General features: G+C 42.2%; 1 protein-coding gene across 2 annotated transcripts in view; it reads left to right on the top strand.

Moving 5' to 3' along the window:
* NR6A1 (nuclear receptor subfamily 6 group A member 1) overlaps positions 1-13,988 on the top strand; it is a 184,795-nt gene extending 170,807 nt beyond the window's left edge. Inside the window, exons 9-11 of one of the 2 annotated variants that reach the window (XM_034793848.1) lie at positions 2,717-2,838; positions 5,432-5,584; positions 6,653-13,988. In XM_034793848.1, the coding sequence (XP_034649739.1) occupies positions 2,717-2,838; positions 5,432-5,584; positions 6,653-6,741 (364 nt within the window). In that variant the 3' untranslated portion in view covers positions 6,742-13,988. The remainder of the gene's footprint in view (positions 1-2,716; positions 2,839-5,431; positions 5,585-6,652) is intronic. The other variant, XM_034793849.1, reaches the window with a different exon arrangement.
* The last annotated feature ends 3,319 nt before the right edge of the window (positions 13,989-17,307 follow it).

Genomic DNA, 17,307 nt, shown 5'->3' with positions numbered 1-17,307 from the left:
TTAGACTGGTGTAAAAGCTGAGAGGCAGACTGTGTGTGGAGGAGTCAGTGCTCCAGAAGGAATAGGGCTGTGCAAAACAGAACAGCTTTGTTTGAAAAAGGGAGGAATGTATGCACAGAAAACCAAGCCATTTCTACTGCAAGCATGAGAGAAGAGCTCTCCTGGATTTATGGAAGTGACGAGTGGTTGGTAAAAATGTGCATTCTCAAAAAACAATTAGACCCAGCAGAGGATTGTGAGTGGTCTCTGTGCTCATTAACTTCTTGAGCTTTGCAATCTTGCACCTGCAGGATTTTTAATGTCAAGTTGAGAGCAAGAAAATTGTACAACTTTAGATTAGCCGACAAGGCTTTCATCACTTACAATATTACTTCCCTGAAGAACTGACCTAAAGTTCAGACAGCTTGTTTTCTCTTCTGTGAGGCCAAACTCCACCATGCATTTTACAAATAACTTTGAAGTAAACAAATACACGTGCCAAAATAAGATGATATTCAGTGAAAGGAGTTTTATTTTTGTTCTGTTTTTGTTCAGAGACGGCTTTCTGGCTATGCTCTGATTGTGTACTGTATAATGCCAGAACACACAGCTGAAGCTTTCCTGAACACTTCTGTCTCACTGCTGAAGATTTATGCAATGTCCTATTTCTTCCAAACTAGCCTTTATTGCTTTAAACCACATGTAGCAGGAATGGCTACTGGCCATTTGCACAATTAGAACACTCTGAAATATGCACTTTGTACCTTCAGAGTCTCACAAATGTCACTTATGCCATCTTTTTGTCTACTGTCCTGTGATCCAGTGACCTGCAAGCAGGGGTCTTCTCAGACTCCTCCTGCAGAAATCTAGGATTCCCTACAGGACTAGAACTCTTCACTACAGAGTTTCCATTGAGCTCATTCCCATAGCTCTTAAGAGACTGCAGTCACTGGACTGTTGTGAGCCCTTCCCAACCTACTATTACATGTCCCTCCCCATTAGCAAGTTCTTTGGGCAAGTGTCCTAGCTCAGAGAGAGATCTGCAGCTTGTTGTAAGCAAGCTACCCGCACTGTGTGTGTTTGTTTTCTTGGAAAGAGTTCAGCTCCTCCTCCTGACTCTAAAGTGGCTTGGACGTTCTGTCTCTCGTGCATCAGACTCCCACGTTTGCATGTAATCTCCTGCTCACCTGCTAGTTTAGAGCTCACATCTGAAGCTTTGCTCATCAGCACATATCCATGTGCCTTCCATGTGCAGTTTCATTCTGACATGGTGGGGTACAGCCATGCTGATGGAAATGGGGGAGGAAACCTATGTCCAAATGGGACAAACAAATCACTTTTATATCACCTGTAGTCGTGACATGACCACATTGTGTGACTGGTGAAAATCTCAGGTGAGATGTTCTAACACCCTATTCCTATAGCACTGCCTGGCTAGGAGAAAAGTTCAAGCTGGGGAGGGCTCATGGCAGCTAAAAGAGGGCTGGAGCTGAGAGAGAGAACTGGGGAAGTGCTGGGAAGGTGAGTGGAGGAGGATGGTGTGATTTTTTTTTTTCTTCAGTATAAAGCCTTAAGAACGAGTGGCTGTGTTGAAGCAGGCAGAGCGCTGTGTAATGTGAGAAATGAGTGCCCTGGATCCAGCGTGAAGGCCTAGGGGGTCCAGGACCAACCATCAGGTACTTAGCACATACTGAACCTGGCAGGGCAAGCCTGATTTTGCTGAGTCTGCTCCAAGATGAGCAGCAGGACAGGAGGGACAGTCTCTTCATTCCAAATTTCTAGACTGATTTCTAAAGAAGAGCTTCTGAGAAAGATCAGCTGAAAGGAACCACTAAATCTTTTGAGGTTTTCCTGTTCCTGTTTTCAACCCTTCCTTTGCCCTGTAGCCTGCATTTTATAATGGACACCCTGTAATAGTGAATAACTATAATGTAGCTGGAAGTCGTATAGATTTCGCCAAACTTCCTTGATGGACCTGCACAGCTGATGGGTCATAAAATATAGTGTAACTATTACTGAGTGTGTAATAATACTTCGCACAACCCTAGAGCTTTCTGTGTAAGGATCATCCCATTTCAGAAACCAGTGAATTAAGCCTTACAACAAGCCTGTGAGGTGGGGAAATAACATCTTCATTTAAATATGGGGAAATTGAGAGAGAGAGAGGATTAGTAACTTGTCCACGGCCATGCAAGAAATCATTGGCAGAGCCAGGAACTTCTAATACCTGTTTCTCCCAGTCATACCATGACCATGCATCACTTGTTCACAAGCAGCTATGCTGATGTGCACCCGTGAAATCCCCATTTTCCTTAAAGGTCTGATGTAACTGGCAAATATGATGTTCTGAATCACCTTGTTACCAGTTTTGCTTCTCGTGAATAGTGCCAACAGACCTGAAGCATCTGGGTCTCTGAATTATAATGCAAGGCATTAAGGTCTTTTCATAGAATATCAGGGTTGGAAGGGACCTCAGGAGGTTATCTAGTCCAACGCGCTGCTCAAAGCAGGACCCAGCCCCAGACAGATTTTTACCCCAGTTCCCTAAATGGCCCCCTCAAGGATTGAACTCACAACCCTGGGGTTTGCAGGCCAGTGCTCAAACCACTGAGCTATCCCTCCCTCCATTTAAACGCCATGGAGTTTTAGTAAGTCACTAAGCTCCCTACTGTTTAATTGCAAAGGGCCTCTCCTCTTTGAGTACCCTGTTGTGTGCATCTGTCTCCCTTTCCTTCAGATTCAGTGAAGAGGGAATGGAGGTGATGGAACGGCTGATCTACCTCTACCGCAAATTTAACCAATTGAAGGTCAGCAATGAGGAGTATGCATGTATGAAAGCCATTAACTTCCTCAATCAAGGTGAGTGGCGGAAGAAGGGGATTAGTCTCACTGGAGTAAATGGCTAGTCAATAAGCTTGTCAATCTTTGCTTCCTTTGGATGATGGGGAGAGAGAGAGAAGGGGTCCTAAATCCAAACTGAAATAGACGCCTGAGTATTAAAAGGTTTTGTTTTTGCCATTGTGCAGTTACAGCCATATGCAGTGTGTGCTATTTCAGACCCCTAAATGAAGCAATTGTAGAGGAAGTGAAAGGATTCACTTTGCTTAATCAATTTTTAATGCCTTTAATCGTAGACACCAAGGACAGTATGTGCGTCACTTTAAATACGTACCTACTTTACCAGCAGCAGAATAAGAACAGAGCAGAGTGACTGATGAAATCTTTCTAGATAAGGCCTGAATGACTGATTGCCTACCAGCTGTTGTGGCAAACTTCTCACCATGCACAAGCGCATGTCATCTGAAAATACTGCTGCTCATGGTGGAAGGGTCTAGGCCAGTGACACTCAGACCTCAGTGGTTCAGGAGCCAAATTAACGATCAACATTACCCGAAAGAGCCACAGTCGTGTGAATTCCCTGTGTGTGTGTAATTTTAATTTTATTCTCCCAGCAAAATGACTGACCAAGTATCATTTTATCAATTACAATTGGCTGATAACATAGTAAAAGCATCCGGATTGGTTAATAACTTAGATGGGGTAATAATTATATCACACAGTGTTTTAGTATCATGTGCTGCAAAGAGCCGCAGAAGATGCATTAGAGAGCCGCTTGCGAGCCTCAGTCTGGGTATCACTGCTCTAGGCGTTTTCTGACAGGCAGCAATCAAGACAACCAATTTGCATCACTTTTTTCCAATTTAAGCTGTTAACTTTGTAAACCTTTGTGCGCTAAATGTTGGCTAACCTCACTGGCATTGTTTCCTGGATTCTTCATCAGGATGTTTCCCTTCACCTAATACCTTTATCTGACATTTTTTAAGAAAGTGAGAACATGCATTTTGTCCTTTATGGTGCTTAATGCAGTAATATTTTCAGGTAATGAATGCTGCCTAATACGGGACTGACTCCATTTGTGGTCAAGCACAACATTTTAGAGCTGTCAGTCAATTCTGTTATGAGACGCCTAACACTTCAAAATTCATGAAGTCAGCATAGAAATAACATGCAAATTGATTCTGCAATGGTAGTCCAAGGTGGGAAGTTACTGGTCTTTTCTCTGAGTCTCTACCATGCTGAAAGGATTTGGAAGGTTCACTTTCTTCAGTAACACTTGTGTATGGGTCACTCCAGTCTAACACCGTGGTGTGATTCCCATGTCAGTACTAGTGTGTATGATGTTATTGCACATCTATGACGCATGTTACCACTGTTTTCTGTATTGCTTGTGCATAAATGAAAAAAGCTATTGAATGGCACTAATCGAATAGGTGAGTTTCAAAAGCAGTTCAATAAACCAGTACCACTGGGAGTTTTCTGTACCACAGGGAAATGTTCTACTTTGCAAGGATATGCTGAAATCTCTCTCCTCCCCCTGGTTATACCAAGTGTTTTGTGCTGACACTTCAGTGTGCGCCCCGGCACAGATTCCGGTTTGCTTCCCTGGACAGTTTCCTGACACTGGATGATAGACTTCTTTAGCGGTCTCCATTGTTTTCCAAAATGTATTTTCATTAACTTCCTGTCTTCTTTTATTTTTAGTTGGAGTTTGCAATTTTTTTATGTGGAATACCTGAAAATTATTTGTAAAGGTCAGCTTTTGGACAGCAAATAAATGCTCCTTCCCTTGTGTAGTATTTCTGAAGAACAATACTGAGCCTCAGAAGAGTTGCATATTTTGCCTATTCTTAATTTATTGGATCCCCTCCCATGACATCAAGTAGGATCTAAATGTCATTGATCACGCTGAAATACATTCAAAGGGGCTTTCTCAAATCATTTTGCTAGCATCGAAATATCTCCCTTTTTCTTTGTGTACATTGCTAAACATTTGGAAAAGCTAAATTTTAAAATAAAAGCTTGGCAAGTTTATAAAGCTCACATGGCATAATTCCTAAACAGACGACACCCTGAATTACTGATCTGAACACTTCCCATAGAGCTGAGATGATGTAACTAGAATCAACATGCTTCTTTCTATGGAAAATATTATGTTGCACCCTGTGTTAGGCCTGAAAGCCTTGACATATAGCTACTTTATAAAAAGAAAGTAGAGATTTAAGGTTGCTAGAGCTGTTATCTTCTGAAAGGTTCATGATCTCTGAGCATGAGCAACTTAGGACATTATATGTTCTTCATCCGTGTCCCTTATGAAAGGAAGATCTTGTACCCTCACATCTAATCTGAAGTGTGTATATGTAGGAGATATTCATTACAGTATGTTCTGAAGGAGGAGGGTGAAATTTTAATCCTGTGGTGACTATAAACTTGAAGTCTCTGCTCAATAGCATTGTATAATTTTGGTAGATGTTGTTAGACTGAGTTTTATAAATGGATTTGTCCTTCCATTTTACAGTTGCTGACTCGAATAGTGATGAGGAAAAATATGACTCTGGTTTTGTTCTAGTATTACAGCTATTCCCAGTCACTTCGTTTTTCTCTTTTCACTCAGACATTAGGGGCCTGGCTAATACATCCCAACTGGAGCAATTGAATAAACGGTATTGGTACGTGTGCCAGGATTTTACAGAATACAAGTACCCACATCAGCCAAACAGGTTTCCGGATCTAATGATGTGTTTGCCAGAGATACGATACATTGCAGGTAACTTTTTGATCTCTTCTCCCAGCTGGCCCCTGTGTGAATCATTAAATCTCCTTTAAAGGAGACTTTCTTCTTTTTATAATTAAACTCCTATCTACTTGGCTGGACAGCAGTGCCAGTGTGGGACCTGTTCTATTTGAGCCTTTCTCTGTCAGGATAAACCCCCTTCATCTTACCCAGTGTAATGAAGCTGGGTCTGTGTGGGACCTTTTCTATTTGAGCCTTGGAAGCCTGGCATCTGGTAAGAAGGCATATTCTTTTTTCACAAATAATGAGCTCTACTTAGTATCTTGATCGAAACCTCCTTAGGGTCTTAATTTCAGAGCCAACTCTGAAGTGTCTTCTCTGCTGCAGAAATAACCCTGATCTGTAGATGGTAAAGGCCTCCCAGGCAGGAACTTGCACTGAGTCTAGAGATGTCACTTGCATACCATGGTGAAGATCACAATATAAAAGCCTAGATAGGCTTGAACAAGGTCCCCAGATCTGAACTTCCCTGGAATTTGGGTTATTGAAATCTGCATGTGAATTTTCCATCTCAATGCATCATTAATTGGCTCTAGAGGAATTATTCCAGGATCTTCATGAGAACATCAGACATTTGTACCTAAATGTTAAGATAATGGACACAGGTTATTTGGGATTGGGAAGAAATGTTCTTCCCTAGGGCATGTTGATTTGGATTTGTGTGTTTCACCTTCCTCTGTCATACCAAGCAGAATTGTCTAATGGGACCAGTGGACACATCCCAAACAATCTAGTCACTGTGATTGACAGGGGAGGTTGACAGAGGTGGGATGTAGTCTTTCCCATCTTCTAAAAATATGCCCCCATTATGGGGAAATCATTTTCATCTGACTTCGCCAACGCACTTAGCTTCTGTTCCACTATATAACACATCCTGTTGTTTCCAAAAGAATATCAAATGTCTAATGTAGGAATTGGGTGATTTACTGTTTCTCTACAGGTTCAAGGTGAAACCATCTCCAGTGTCACCAGCTTGTTGGAGATGAGCATTTCTGAAATCTGGCTCAGGAATGGCAGCTAATTCTGATTCTTTCTTAACAGGAAAAATGGTGAATGTTCCTCTGGAGCAGCTGCCCCTCCTTTTTAAAGCCGTTCTGCATTCCTGCAAGACAAGCGTGAGCAAAGAGTGAGCCTTCATTGCCCCGAACCCATGCCTTACTCTGGTGCTTCTGGTGGGGAACTGGCTCACATGTGAAGAGAGAGGGGAGGGAAAACCATGATCAAGGCAGTAGGGAGCTGCTGAGACAGGGCGTCAGGTAGCCCTGTCATTGTAGCAAGAATCTTTTTTTGTTTTTTTGTTTTGTTTTTTAAACTCTTTTCCTATATATTTATTTCACGACAGAGTTGAATGTATGATCTTCAACACAGTGCACATGGTTCTGTATGAATGCAGCAGATGCATTCTCTTGCAGTTTACAGAATGTGAAGATGTTTAATGTTACAGTGTTTGTTAGGATTAGTTCTTTTGTATTTGGGGGGCTGGGGGCCGATATGACTAAGACTACCTCAATGAGAAGATGCTGTTCATGTACTGATCATTCCATGATTCATATCCAAAGTGTTTGCCTGGAGAGCAAACTGCCTCACTCCACTGGAAGAGCTGTTAGCATCCCAAATGCTGGAGCGCATTGGAGGAGTGTGGGCATTAGAGAAGTGCCAAGCTTCAAAAAAGATAAGTGGGGGAGAAGGTGGTACACCAAAACCAGAATTTGGGTACCCCCAGAATAGCCAACCTGTTTATTGTTATAACCAATCTGTTCTCATTAAGTGTGGGTCTCCAGGGTGGCTAAGGGAATACTTGGAGGACACAGATACAGCCGTGGATAAATTATTGACACAAGCAGTATTCCAAAACAAGGCACCTTTTATTGAACAATTTCTTGACACAGTAACAATCTAAACACAAATCCCTTTTATAACAAGTTAAAGAGCACCTCAAACCACATTGCCTTATAGCTTGACACGATACTGAGTGGATGCTCCCTGCTTCAGATGGTCAGTCTGTCATAGATAGCTAACAGCCACTTTTAGATGTCCATTAGTTTTTACACGTATAAATCCCTTTCACAGTCAACACACACAGTCAATACATCTGTATTAACCCCCCCCCCCCACACACACACACACTATGCTATGCTATGCTATAACTATACCCGTTACTCTGTCTGACAAACTTACTCAGCTGACGGCACAGTATCTTTTCCTGTTTTCTTTCTCCCACTCCTCTGCTGCATCCTTCTCTTCTCCCACTGCTGCTTCTCCTCGTCTCACCCTCACCTCTTTTGCGCCTTCCTCTGCCTTCTCTGCTCAGCTGCCTTCTCAACCTCTCAACTCTCAGCTGCCACTGATTTTTATACCCTACTTTGCTAACGGTCACATGTCAGTCATTCCATTTGACCATTATTTACCTCAGTGTTATGATCTGTCATTTGTTGTTTACCACCCTCTTTTTCCTGCCAATTCCTAGTGCTACGTGACCTGCAGCTGTCAGCTAGTGGTGGAGTGACTCTTGCTTATTCAAAATGGAAGCCAGGAATCTAGAGATTTTAAAATGGAGTTTCTCTGGAATCAGAGGGAGAAATGAAGTTTACTAGTTGACCAAAAAAAAAGTCTTCATTGGTTTTCAAATGAAACTCTCATGGTGTAAATTGGGTCCCCCTGAAATTCTGTCACAAGAGAATTGCAGCATTCCAAGGCTGAGAAAGGCCCCTAGCCCATATTCCCCTTCCCTGGGCAATGCAGAATTGTGTTCTCTCTCTCTCTCTCTCTCTCTCTCTCTCCAACTGATGCATGATTATTCCCTCATGACTCTCCTACCAAACTGGAATTGTGTCATTGTAATTAATAACAGGCTTTGAATGGGGTGGCAGAAATAAATCAGGCAGACTGCAAATCATTTAATTATTGGCTAAATGCTATCTCTTAGAATCACAAACTGGAAAAGCATTCTGAGAAGCCAGGGCAATATATGTTCTCCATGGCTAGATTTGGCCTAGTTTTTAAATTACTCCAGTGAAGAGGATTTCCTACTACAGTAGTTATAAGCAATTCACATCAGCGAACACTTCAAACCCAGCAGCTTCTATCCCTCCTGTGGATAAAATAAATATGACTTCTGAGAAGAGATTTCAGTATCCTCTGCTATTGGGTGTCTGTTGAACCTTGGAGAACATATGGGTATTAACCAAGTCCTGCATGTACCATTTTACTGCTTGGAGGGGAGTGTAGTACGAAAACTTGGCTCTTAGTACAATTCATCTATATTACTTAGTTCTAAATCTCACAGAATTTAGATGTTCCACCCAGTAACTTCAGTCACTTGCATTACATCAAAAATACTTTAATTGCTGCTGTTTGATTAACATGTATTACTGTCCATTAAGCCTCAGTGTCCTCCTTGACTTCCTGTATCCACATGATTGCTAGCTGGGGTCGAGTTTCTTTCCCTGTTTCCATCATTCATAGATTTATGAAATGTCACTCATTCTAACAGGCAGCCATGTTTCCTTTGCTGAATTTTCTGCTGGGACCCTTAGTTGTGAATCTGTTTTGAGTGGTTACATTAGGCTGATTGAGACATTTTTGAATGTTAAAGAACCTGCTATTTTTAAACTACCTTGAGTTCTTCAGGAAACAACTTCTGCTCTTCTGGGGTGGGAGAAAACATCCTTACATCCTTGCCATCCTCTGTCCAGTCATGACCCATCATAGTGTATGGCACAAATTAAATATGTGGTCAGGAGAAGCAGTCTTTTCTTCTGAACAAGCACCTGCTTGCCACTGAAGTACTGTACCTGCTAGTGGGTAGAAATGAATTGAGTGAACAGCAGAAGCATATCATTCAGTCCCACCCCAAATGCTACCTACAGACTAGTGTAATAGCAGCCCAACAGCCATTGGAACTTGCTAGCTTGGCACATCTCTAGGTTAGTCAACAGTTACTCTGTACAATAAGTGCAAATGGGTCCTGCCTGCAAGAGATGAAGACTACTCCATCCAAAACCATCTCAGCAGAGACAAGCTGTTGACTAACCCTGTAGACCAAAGGCAGTGTTGCTCTCTTTAATTCTGCTTTGTGAATCTTCCCACTTGATTTTTTTCCTTGCTTTAGGTAGTCCACTAGCTGCTGATGTACACTTTCCTAAAATAAGATGTTACGGGTAACAGCTGCTGGGATCAGCAGAATTCCACTTTTATGTCGCTTGACGAATACAAAGTTAGTTTCATGAATCTCGTTTGCGTTCTGTTTATAAAATGAGACAAGCACATATTTCTCAGGAAAGCCTTCTGCATACAGTATATACCTCAAGTATACATGGGAAGATTTTAGTGTATCTGTTTGTTTCTAAGCTAGGAAGTATTGCCAGCTTTAACTTTCATTTTCAAATAATTCCACATGATACTTGTATTACGGGTTATTTTCTGGCTTGCTTACACATTTCAGGAATAGTTTAACTGCACAGAAGTAATCTTATTCCACAGTTATTAGATGATTAATTATTGATGAATAAGAGTTTGTTTTAATTAGAAGATCTCTATGCTAAAATTAGAAAACTTGTTTTTGCCAAAAACACCTGACAAAAACATCTATTTTGTACTCGGTCCAAAATTGACTCCCCAGGAAAATGCTGCGCAAGCAAATATTTAATAAACTTGATGGGGGTGGAGGGAGGGGATGTGCTACTACTTGCAACTGTGTAAACCATTTTGATAAATGTTGATTGGCAGCAGTATCTGTGAACAAACCCCCTTGTATCGCAGTGAGCATAAAAGCTGTGTTAAATTCACAAGCAAGAACGAGACTAACATACCGAACCAGAACCTAACTCGCTGGACAGTCATTAATGTCTTCTGCACCAAGTCCTCTAATGACTTGTGTTTTTTAAACAGGGTAAAGTGAATGTGTTGCATTGCAAACTCAGGTATTATGATGAGAAGATAGGAATGTAGCTAGAAATGTAGCGACATTAGGTCAGTCACTAGATGTATTTGTGAATTTGGTTTGAAGGACATCCTACAAAAGTTGGAATTGTTTGTCCCAATCTTCACATAACATTCGGTTTACAGGGAACCATATTTTATTTGTGCTTAATGCTAGTTGGGTGGGGATTATCTTTGGTATCTGCTGTTGCTTATCTGGCCTTCTGTCATAGAAGACTCCATCAACAATAATCATTTTTGGTGGAATTTTCTGCCAAGACAAGTCAATATTTATCTCCGGTTTGAAAGATAACTCAATTGACCCCATCCTTTCCCTCATAGTATTTGTGCAAATGTAAATCTGAAGAGTTTTTTTAATCCAAACAGATTTTTGGATACAAATTTGAAGTGCCTATGCTCATATATTCAGAGGGGGCTCAGTTCACAAATGAACACATTTAAAATTGTAATCTGCTCCAGGAAACTCTGTAGGTTTTGAGTATCATCTCTTGCTAATTACTGCATTGCCAAGAAACTGCTACTATCAGTGAATGGTGTTACTCCGTTAGCTCAAGTGGCAAGGCCACTGCTTTCAGTGCTGAAGGTACTGGACTTAAATGCCAGTGATCTGGCACCACAGGCCATGATTAAAAGCCCGCTGAAGTCAGTTGGAATCTTTCCATTGGCCCTCAGGGCTGTGAATAAGGCCATAGAAGCACAACTTGAGCTGAAAGAGTAAATGTTTACTCCATTAGCTTTAGCAGTAGTAGGCTTTTATCCTCTGTGGGGACCAGCAACTAGAAGGGGACATAACTCACAAGCCAAGTGTGTCATGCCAGCAAGAAGCTCAAAGCCAGTTATATCTATAAATTGTTAATTCCATAAACACCAGGGACTTAGGCCCCTCCCCCTGGGTGAGAACCCAATCAGGTTTACACTCAGCAGCACCAATTCAAGGAGGCAAATTTACAACCAGAGATGACCCTATGGCTGCCGATAGTGGGGGGGCCAGAGTGAGGGCAGCAGCTTCAGCAGCGTTACTGAGCATGCTCAGTCCGTGTGAGCATGCTCAGTACAAGCCAAGGAGCAAATCAGGAGGGGGAGAGGGGAGAGCACATGACCCTGCATGACCCTCCCCCTGTGTCACCTCTGCTTACAGCCATGTATAACGCATTCAGTTCTTTGTTGTCTGTGCGCGTGACACTAAACATCTAGAACTGTCTGTGCATCAAAAAGTCTCGTTTCTCAGGTTGGGGCATAGGCCACAAAGCACAGCATTTTCCTGCTCTCATTTCCTGCTGCTTGTCAGGTTCGTGTATTGAATTGTCTGTGGGGAAGACCAGAACCTTCCATGGGCCATTACAAACCACAGTACATTCCGGGAAGCTACCTGTGCAGCCCCAACAGGGCATACACTGTGTGAAGAGATGAAACGCCTCTTCCTAAGCTGTGCCCAACCGCCTGAAGGGATGAAATCTGAACACCTCGTAGGTACCATGTGTTAGGAAGAAGCTGAAGTCTTTATTACAAATATTAATTTCACATGCACAGTTGCCACTCTTTGAATGTTAATATCTGGGCTGCTTTAACCCTTTCCATCTCACTCCTAAAGCCTTTAGACAATACTGTAGAATAACGCTTGCTTTTCAATGGCTAGTGTAGCTGTCCACTTTTCCATGTCTTCAGTTACTGAACTTTCTTATCCACAGTTGCGTAGGCATAAAGACCAAAGAGCAGACCACACATTTTGAAAACTTATCAATTAAAAGGTCTTTTCCAGATGCAGCTCTTGCGGGTTAAATGCTCAGTGTTGCTGTGTGTATATGACCGTTTACAAGCTGAATGCCCTCCTCACTGACATGAAAATGGCCCTACTGTGTCAGGTTTGTCAGTTCAGATATTTATTGGCCACTCTTGAATCTAGCAAGATTCACTTCCTGCTTCCAGCCAGCTCAGTGCCCCAGGGGAGCCTCTTCCCAATGTTGTGGTGCTTTTGCTTCTTGTTGGAGGCCAAAAGTGCAAACACGGCTGCAAAATTGAGGTATAGGAGGTTGGAGGTAACCCCTCAGAGAGGCTCAGGTCAAGAAGTGGGCAAAGGGCTGTGAGGGCTAACTCTGCCTGATCTGTTCCTGTGTCCCTACTGAATATGTGTGCCTGAGCACTGGGCTGACCCAGAGAACCTGCTAACATAAATGAGAAGGTTCACAACAAACAGGATTTTTCCTTCTCCTGAGTAGGAAGATTGGAGACTGCTCAAGCCTTGCTTGTTGTCTGCCCTGTATGTCCCATACTCCGTTATGTTGCTGCATTATAGGATCTGTGTGCTGGTATGAACAAACTCTTCAGACTTCAGCACAAAGCAGTGATGAAGTCATTTCTGCTTATTGGTTTTAAAAGTCCAGTCCTTCAAACCAATCTTTTTTTTAAAAAACTTGAATTTCTTTTATCTTTAATACTTTTTAAAAGGAAAACAACAACAAAAATCCCTCCTGTGAATGTGCTATCACAATTGGTGGTTCTTCCTTGGTTTTGGTTTGAAGCTATGAAGCTCGGTGTCTGTGATGATGTTATTTCTATATTTCTCAGGATAAGACGCGGCAATCATCCCTGCCACATAAAAGGCAGGAGAAGGGGGGAACTTGGGGAAGTAGTTTAAGTATGAAGCTAATTTGTAAGTTTTAGATGATGTGTAAATCAAAGATGACAATACATAAGATGTCAGCGTCAAGCTGTGGCGTTTCTTTGGGTTCTCAGTGCGTTGCTTGCGACGCGCACAGAAGCTCAGGGATATGTATTTAAATGTGACCCACTGAAACCCTAATCTTGATGTTGCAACAGTAGCTTCTTTCATGACCTGTTTGGAAGCCCATTATGATCTGAGTAAGCATCTCCACATCTGGATTTTAGGAAGAAAAGTCTGGCTTTGTTTGTGGGGAGTTTTTACATCAGTGGTTTGTGTACAGTCAGTAACAACAAGTAACAATTTCCTTCAGATCCACATTGCCTGTTCTGAGCTATTGCAAATCTGTATGAAGACACCCTGAGTTACATCAGGTCAGATGCTGTGACTGCATGGATTATAATCATTAGCATTGTCAGTCTGTCAGGGCAAACTGGTGAGAGAATACTGATGTGTTGACAGGAGAAAATGTCCAAGATGGTTGCAAACTGCAGGGGAAATCATGGTGTGGCCTGGAGGTGGCCTGTAATACACCCCTCACCCCATTAAGGCTTCACTAAACTTAACAAAAATAATAAAATATAGAAATGCCCTGCCCTCCTCAACCCCAATGTACCCAGCAGTGCCATTTGCCAATCTTGATGGGTATCTTTAATGTGACACCTAGGGCTGTCAAGCGATTAAAAAAATTAATAGTGAACACTGTTAAAAATAGAGTAACATTTAAATATTTTTGATGTTTTCTACATTTTCAAATATATTGATTTCATTTACAACACAGAATACAAAGTGTACCGTGCTCACTTTATAATTTTTCATTACAAATATTTGCACTGTAAAAAAATAAAAGAAATAGTATTTTTCAGTTCACCTGATACAAGTACTGTAGTGCAATTTCTTTATCATGAAAGTTGAACTTACAAATGTAGAATTATGTACAAAAAAACGGCACTCAAAAATAAAACAATATAAAACCTTAGAGCCTACAAGTCCACTCAGTCCTACTTCTTGTTCAGCCAATTGCTCAGACAAACAAGTTTGGTTACATTTGCAGGAGATAATGCTGCCCTCTTCTTGGTTACAATGTCACCTGACAGTGAGAACAGGCGTTCTCATGGCACTGTTGCAGCTGGCGTTGCAAGATATTTACATGCCAGATGCGCTAAAGATTCATGTGTCCCTTCATGCTTCAACCACCATTCCAGGGGACATGCGTCCGTGCTGGTGACAGGTTCTGCTCGATAACCATCCAAAGCAGTGTGGACCGATGCATGTTCATTTTCCCCATCTGAGTCAGATGCCACCAGCAGAAGGTTGATTTTTCTTTTTTGGTGGTTCGGGTTCTGTAACTTCTGCATTGGAGTGTTGCTCTTTTAAGACTTCTGAAAGCATGCTCCACATCTCATCTCTCAGATTTTGGAAGGCACTTCAGAAGTCTCACATTGGTACCTTCTTTGCGTTTTGTCAAGTCTTCTGTGAAAGTGTTCTTAAAATGAACATGTGTTGGGTCATCATCCGAGACTGTTATAACATGAAATATATGGCAGAATGCGGGTAAAACAGAGCAGGAGATGTACAGTTCTCCCCCAAGGAGTTCAGTCACAAATTTAATTAATACATTTTTTTAACGAGTGTCATCAGCATAGAAACATATCCTCTGGAATGGTGGCCGAAGCATGAAGGGGCATATGAATGTTTAGCATATCTGGCACGTAAATTCCTTGCAATGCTGGCTACAAAAGTGCCATGTGAACGCAGGTTCTCACCCTCTGGTGACATTGTAAATAAGAGGGCATCAGTATCTCCCGTAAATGTAAAGAAAACTTGTTTGTCTGAGCGATTGGCTGAACAAGAAGTAGGACTGAGTGGACTTATAGGATCTGAAGTTTTACATTGTTTTGTTTCTTGAGTGCAGTTATGTAACAAAAAAATCTACATTTGTAAGTTGCACTTTCATGACAGATCGCACTACAGTACTTGTATGAGATGAATTGAAAAATACTATTTGTCATTTTTACAGTGCAAATACTTGTAATCAAAAATAATGTGCCCTTTGATTTCAGCTGCAACACAGAATACAATATATATGAAAATGTAGAAAAACATCTAAAATATGTAATACATTTCAATTGGGTTTCTATTGTTTAACAGTGCGATTAAAACTGCGATTAATCATGATTAATTTTTTTGAGTTAATCATGTGAGTTAACCGATTAATCAAGAAGCCCTAGTGAGAACATAATCATGTTCTGAGAACGCCCCCTGGTGCTCAGAGAGCTCCCGGCACGCTGGGCTGGGTGAACACAGAGGTCCCAGAGCTGTAGGAACACTGGGCACTGCTACATTTCCCTCTTCAAAGCACTTTACAAACAGCTTGTGCTTTCTCCTGCAAAAACATCCATTTTAAAAACTTAATAAATACGGAAGAGAATAAAAATCCGGGTGCTCATGGCCATGCCTTACAATGCTGGGCTCGGCGATGGCACCCTGAGGGCTCTGCAGTCATGCTCTTTGTAAAGTACAGCTTTCTCACTGCAGACCTCCTAGGGACTAGGTGCATTCAAAGTGCTTGAGAATTGTACTGAGAGACTATCCAAACCAGCCCTATTCCATGATATAATCACCACAGGTCGTCTCAGGGCTCGTCAATATGGACGCTTCATATAAATCTACAGCACACCATCCTGCTGTGCACTGACTAGCTGTCCCTGCTCACTGAAAGGTCCCTGGTGCACTTTCCCTACTGATGGTTGAAACAGCAGTAGGTCAAAGTACATTAGGGAACTTTCAGTGCACAACAGCATGGTCTGTACACAAACTTTGTGCGCAGCAGGCTTGTGCTCTGTGCAGTGGGGGTCCATACAGATAAGCTGTCAGACGGGCGGAATGACAGAATCAGACAACAGTCAGCAGCTGGGTGTGCCAGTACCTGGAAGCCTGAGCTTGGACTGTCCATGCTCTGAGCTGTTAGCCTACGATAGGTATTTTTTCACTGGGAGAAGAAAAGTCTGACTGTGCACTGACCTCTAACAAGTGCATGAAAGAAGCAACATTGTTGGGTGGAAGAAACTCCACCAAAGGCAGAAATAAACCAACCAAACCACATGCCGATCAGCCTCAGCAAAGCCTTTTGTGATTCATTGTTTTCTTTCATTTTATAAAATGTCTTGTAATAGTTAATAACATTATTGACTCAATTTCCATGACAAAACTACCTCTTGTGTGACATCCTGTTTATCATCTCAAAGGGATTGTGTGAAAAACAAAACACTGCTCCTCTTTCTGTTTACATGTTTCTGATGAAAAATGTGGAGTGTAAATGTCTTGGGTTTTGTTGCTGTTTCGATTTAGTTGTTGGGTTGTTGGTCCTTTAACCGTTGCTGCAGCGGCGTTTGAATGTGCGGGTGACGTTTTGTGATTCTGTTGATCAGAACTGGAACTCCAAGCACCACCAAGGTGGAGACGCCTACCGGCGTCAGGTTTTGCTGGAACTTCAGAGAGTTTCACTTAGGCCATGGCCACCTTCAGGATTTCCCATGGTGTCAGTCAGCCATGTCAGTGCACCACTGCGAACCTCTAGCACGCAGGCACAGTCCCCAGCTGGCTGCACTGGTGCAAATCGCCACGTGTCCCCAGACAGCAAGAGACCAAGAAAACCCAAAGCTCTGCACTTTCCTCCAGAAGGTGCCCAGGCCTCTCCGGGTCGGTTGCTGTGCTTTGCAAGGGCTGGCTACAGCCCTTGCCCAACATCTCCCTCTAGTTTGGTTTAACACACCAAGCATGAGCCTGTTAATGCAAAATGCAGCTTTCACCAACTAAATTGGATTTCCTCTGACTGTCACAGGCATCTCGAAAGCCCTAGAACAGAGCCGCACAACGGGCACTGAACAGATGCATGACATGTATGCGTTACGTTGGTAGCCAGGGATTTCCTCAGGGTCCTTGTGCACATGTTCTATGTTACAGACATTTACAACTTAAGAAGAAAATCATCCAGAAGCCCTCCCTATTGCATTGGCCCTTTGTCTCACCTGTTCCACGTGGCATATCTGTAGTCAATGTGCCTTCCCCTCACATTGGGACTGGGCCCTGTCAA

Source organism: Trachemys scripta, chromosome 17 (genome assembly GCF_013100865.1).
Source record: "Trachemys scripta elegans isolate TJP31775 chromosome 17, CAS_Tse_1.0, whole genome shotgun sequence".
Classification (NCBI taxonomy): domain Eukaryota; kingdom Metazoa; phylum Chordata; order Testudines; family Emydidae; genus Trachemys; species Trachemys scripta.
This window is presented reverse-complemented; position numbering and strand designations above follow the sequence as displayed.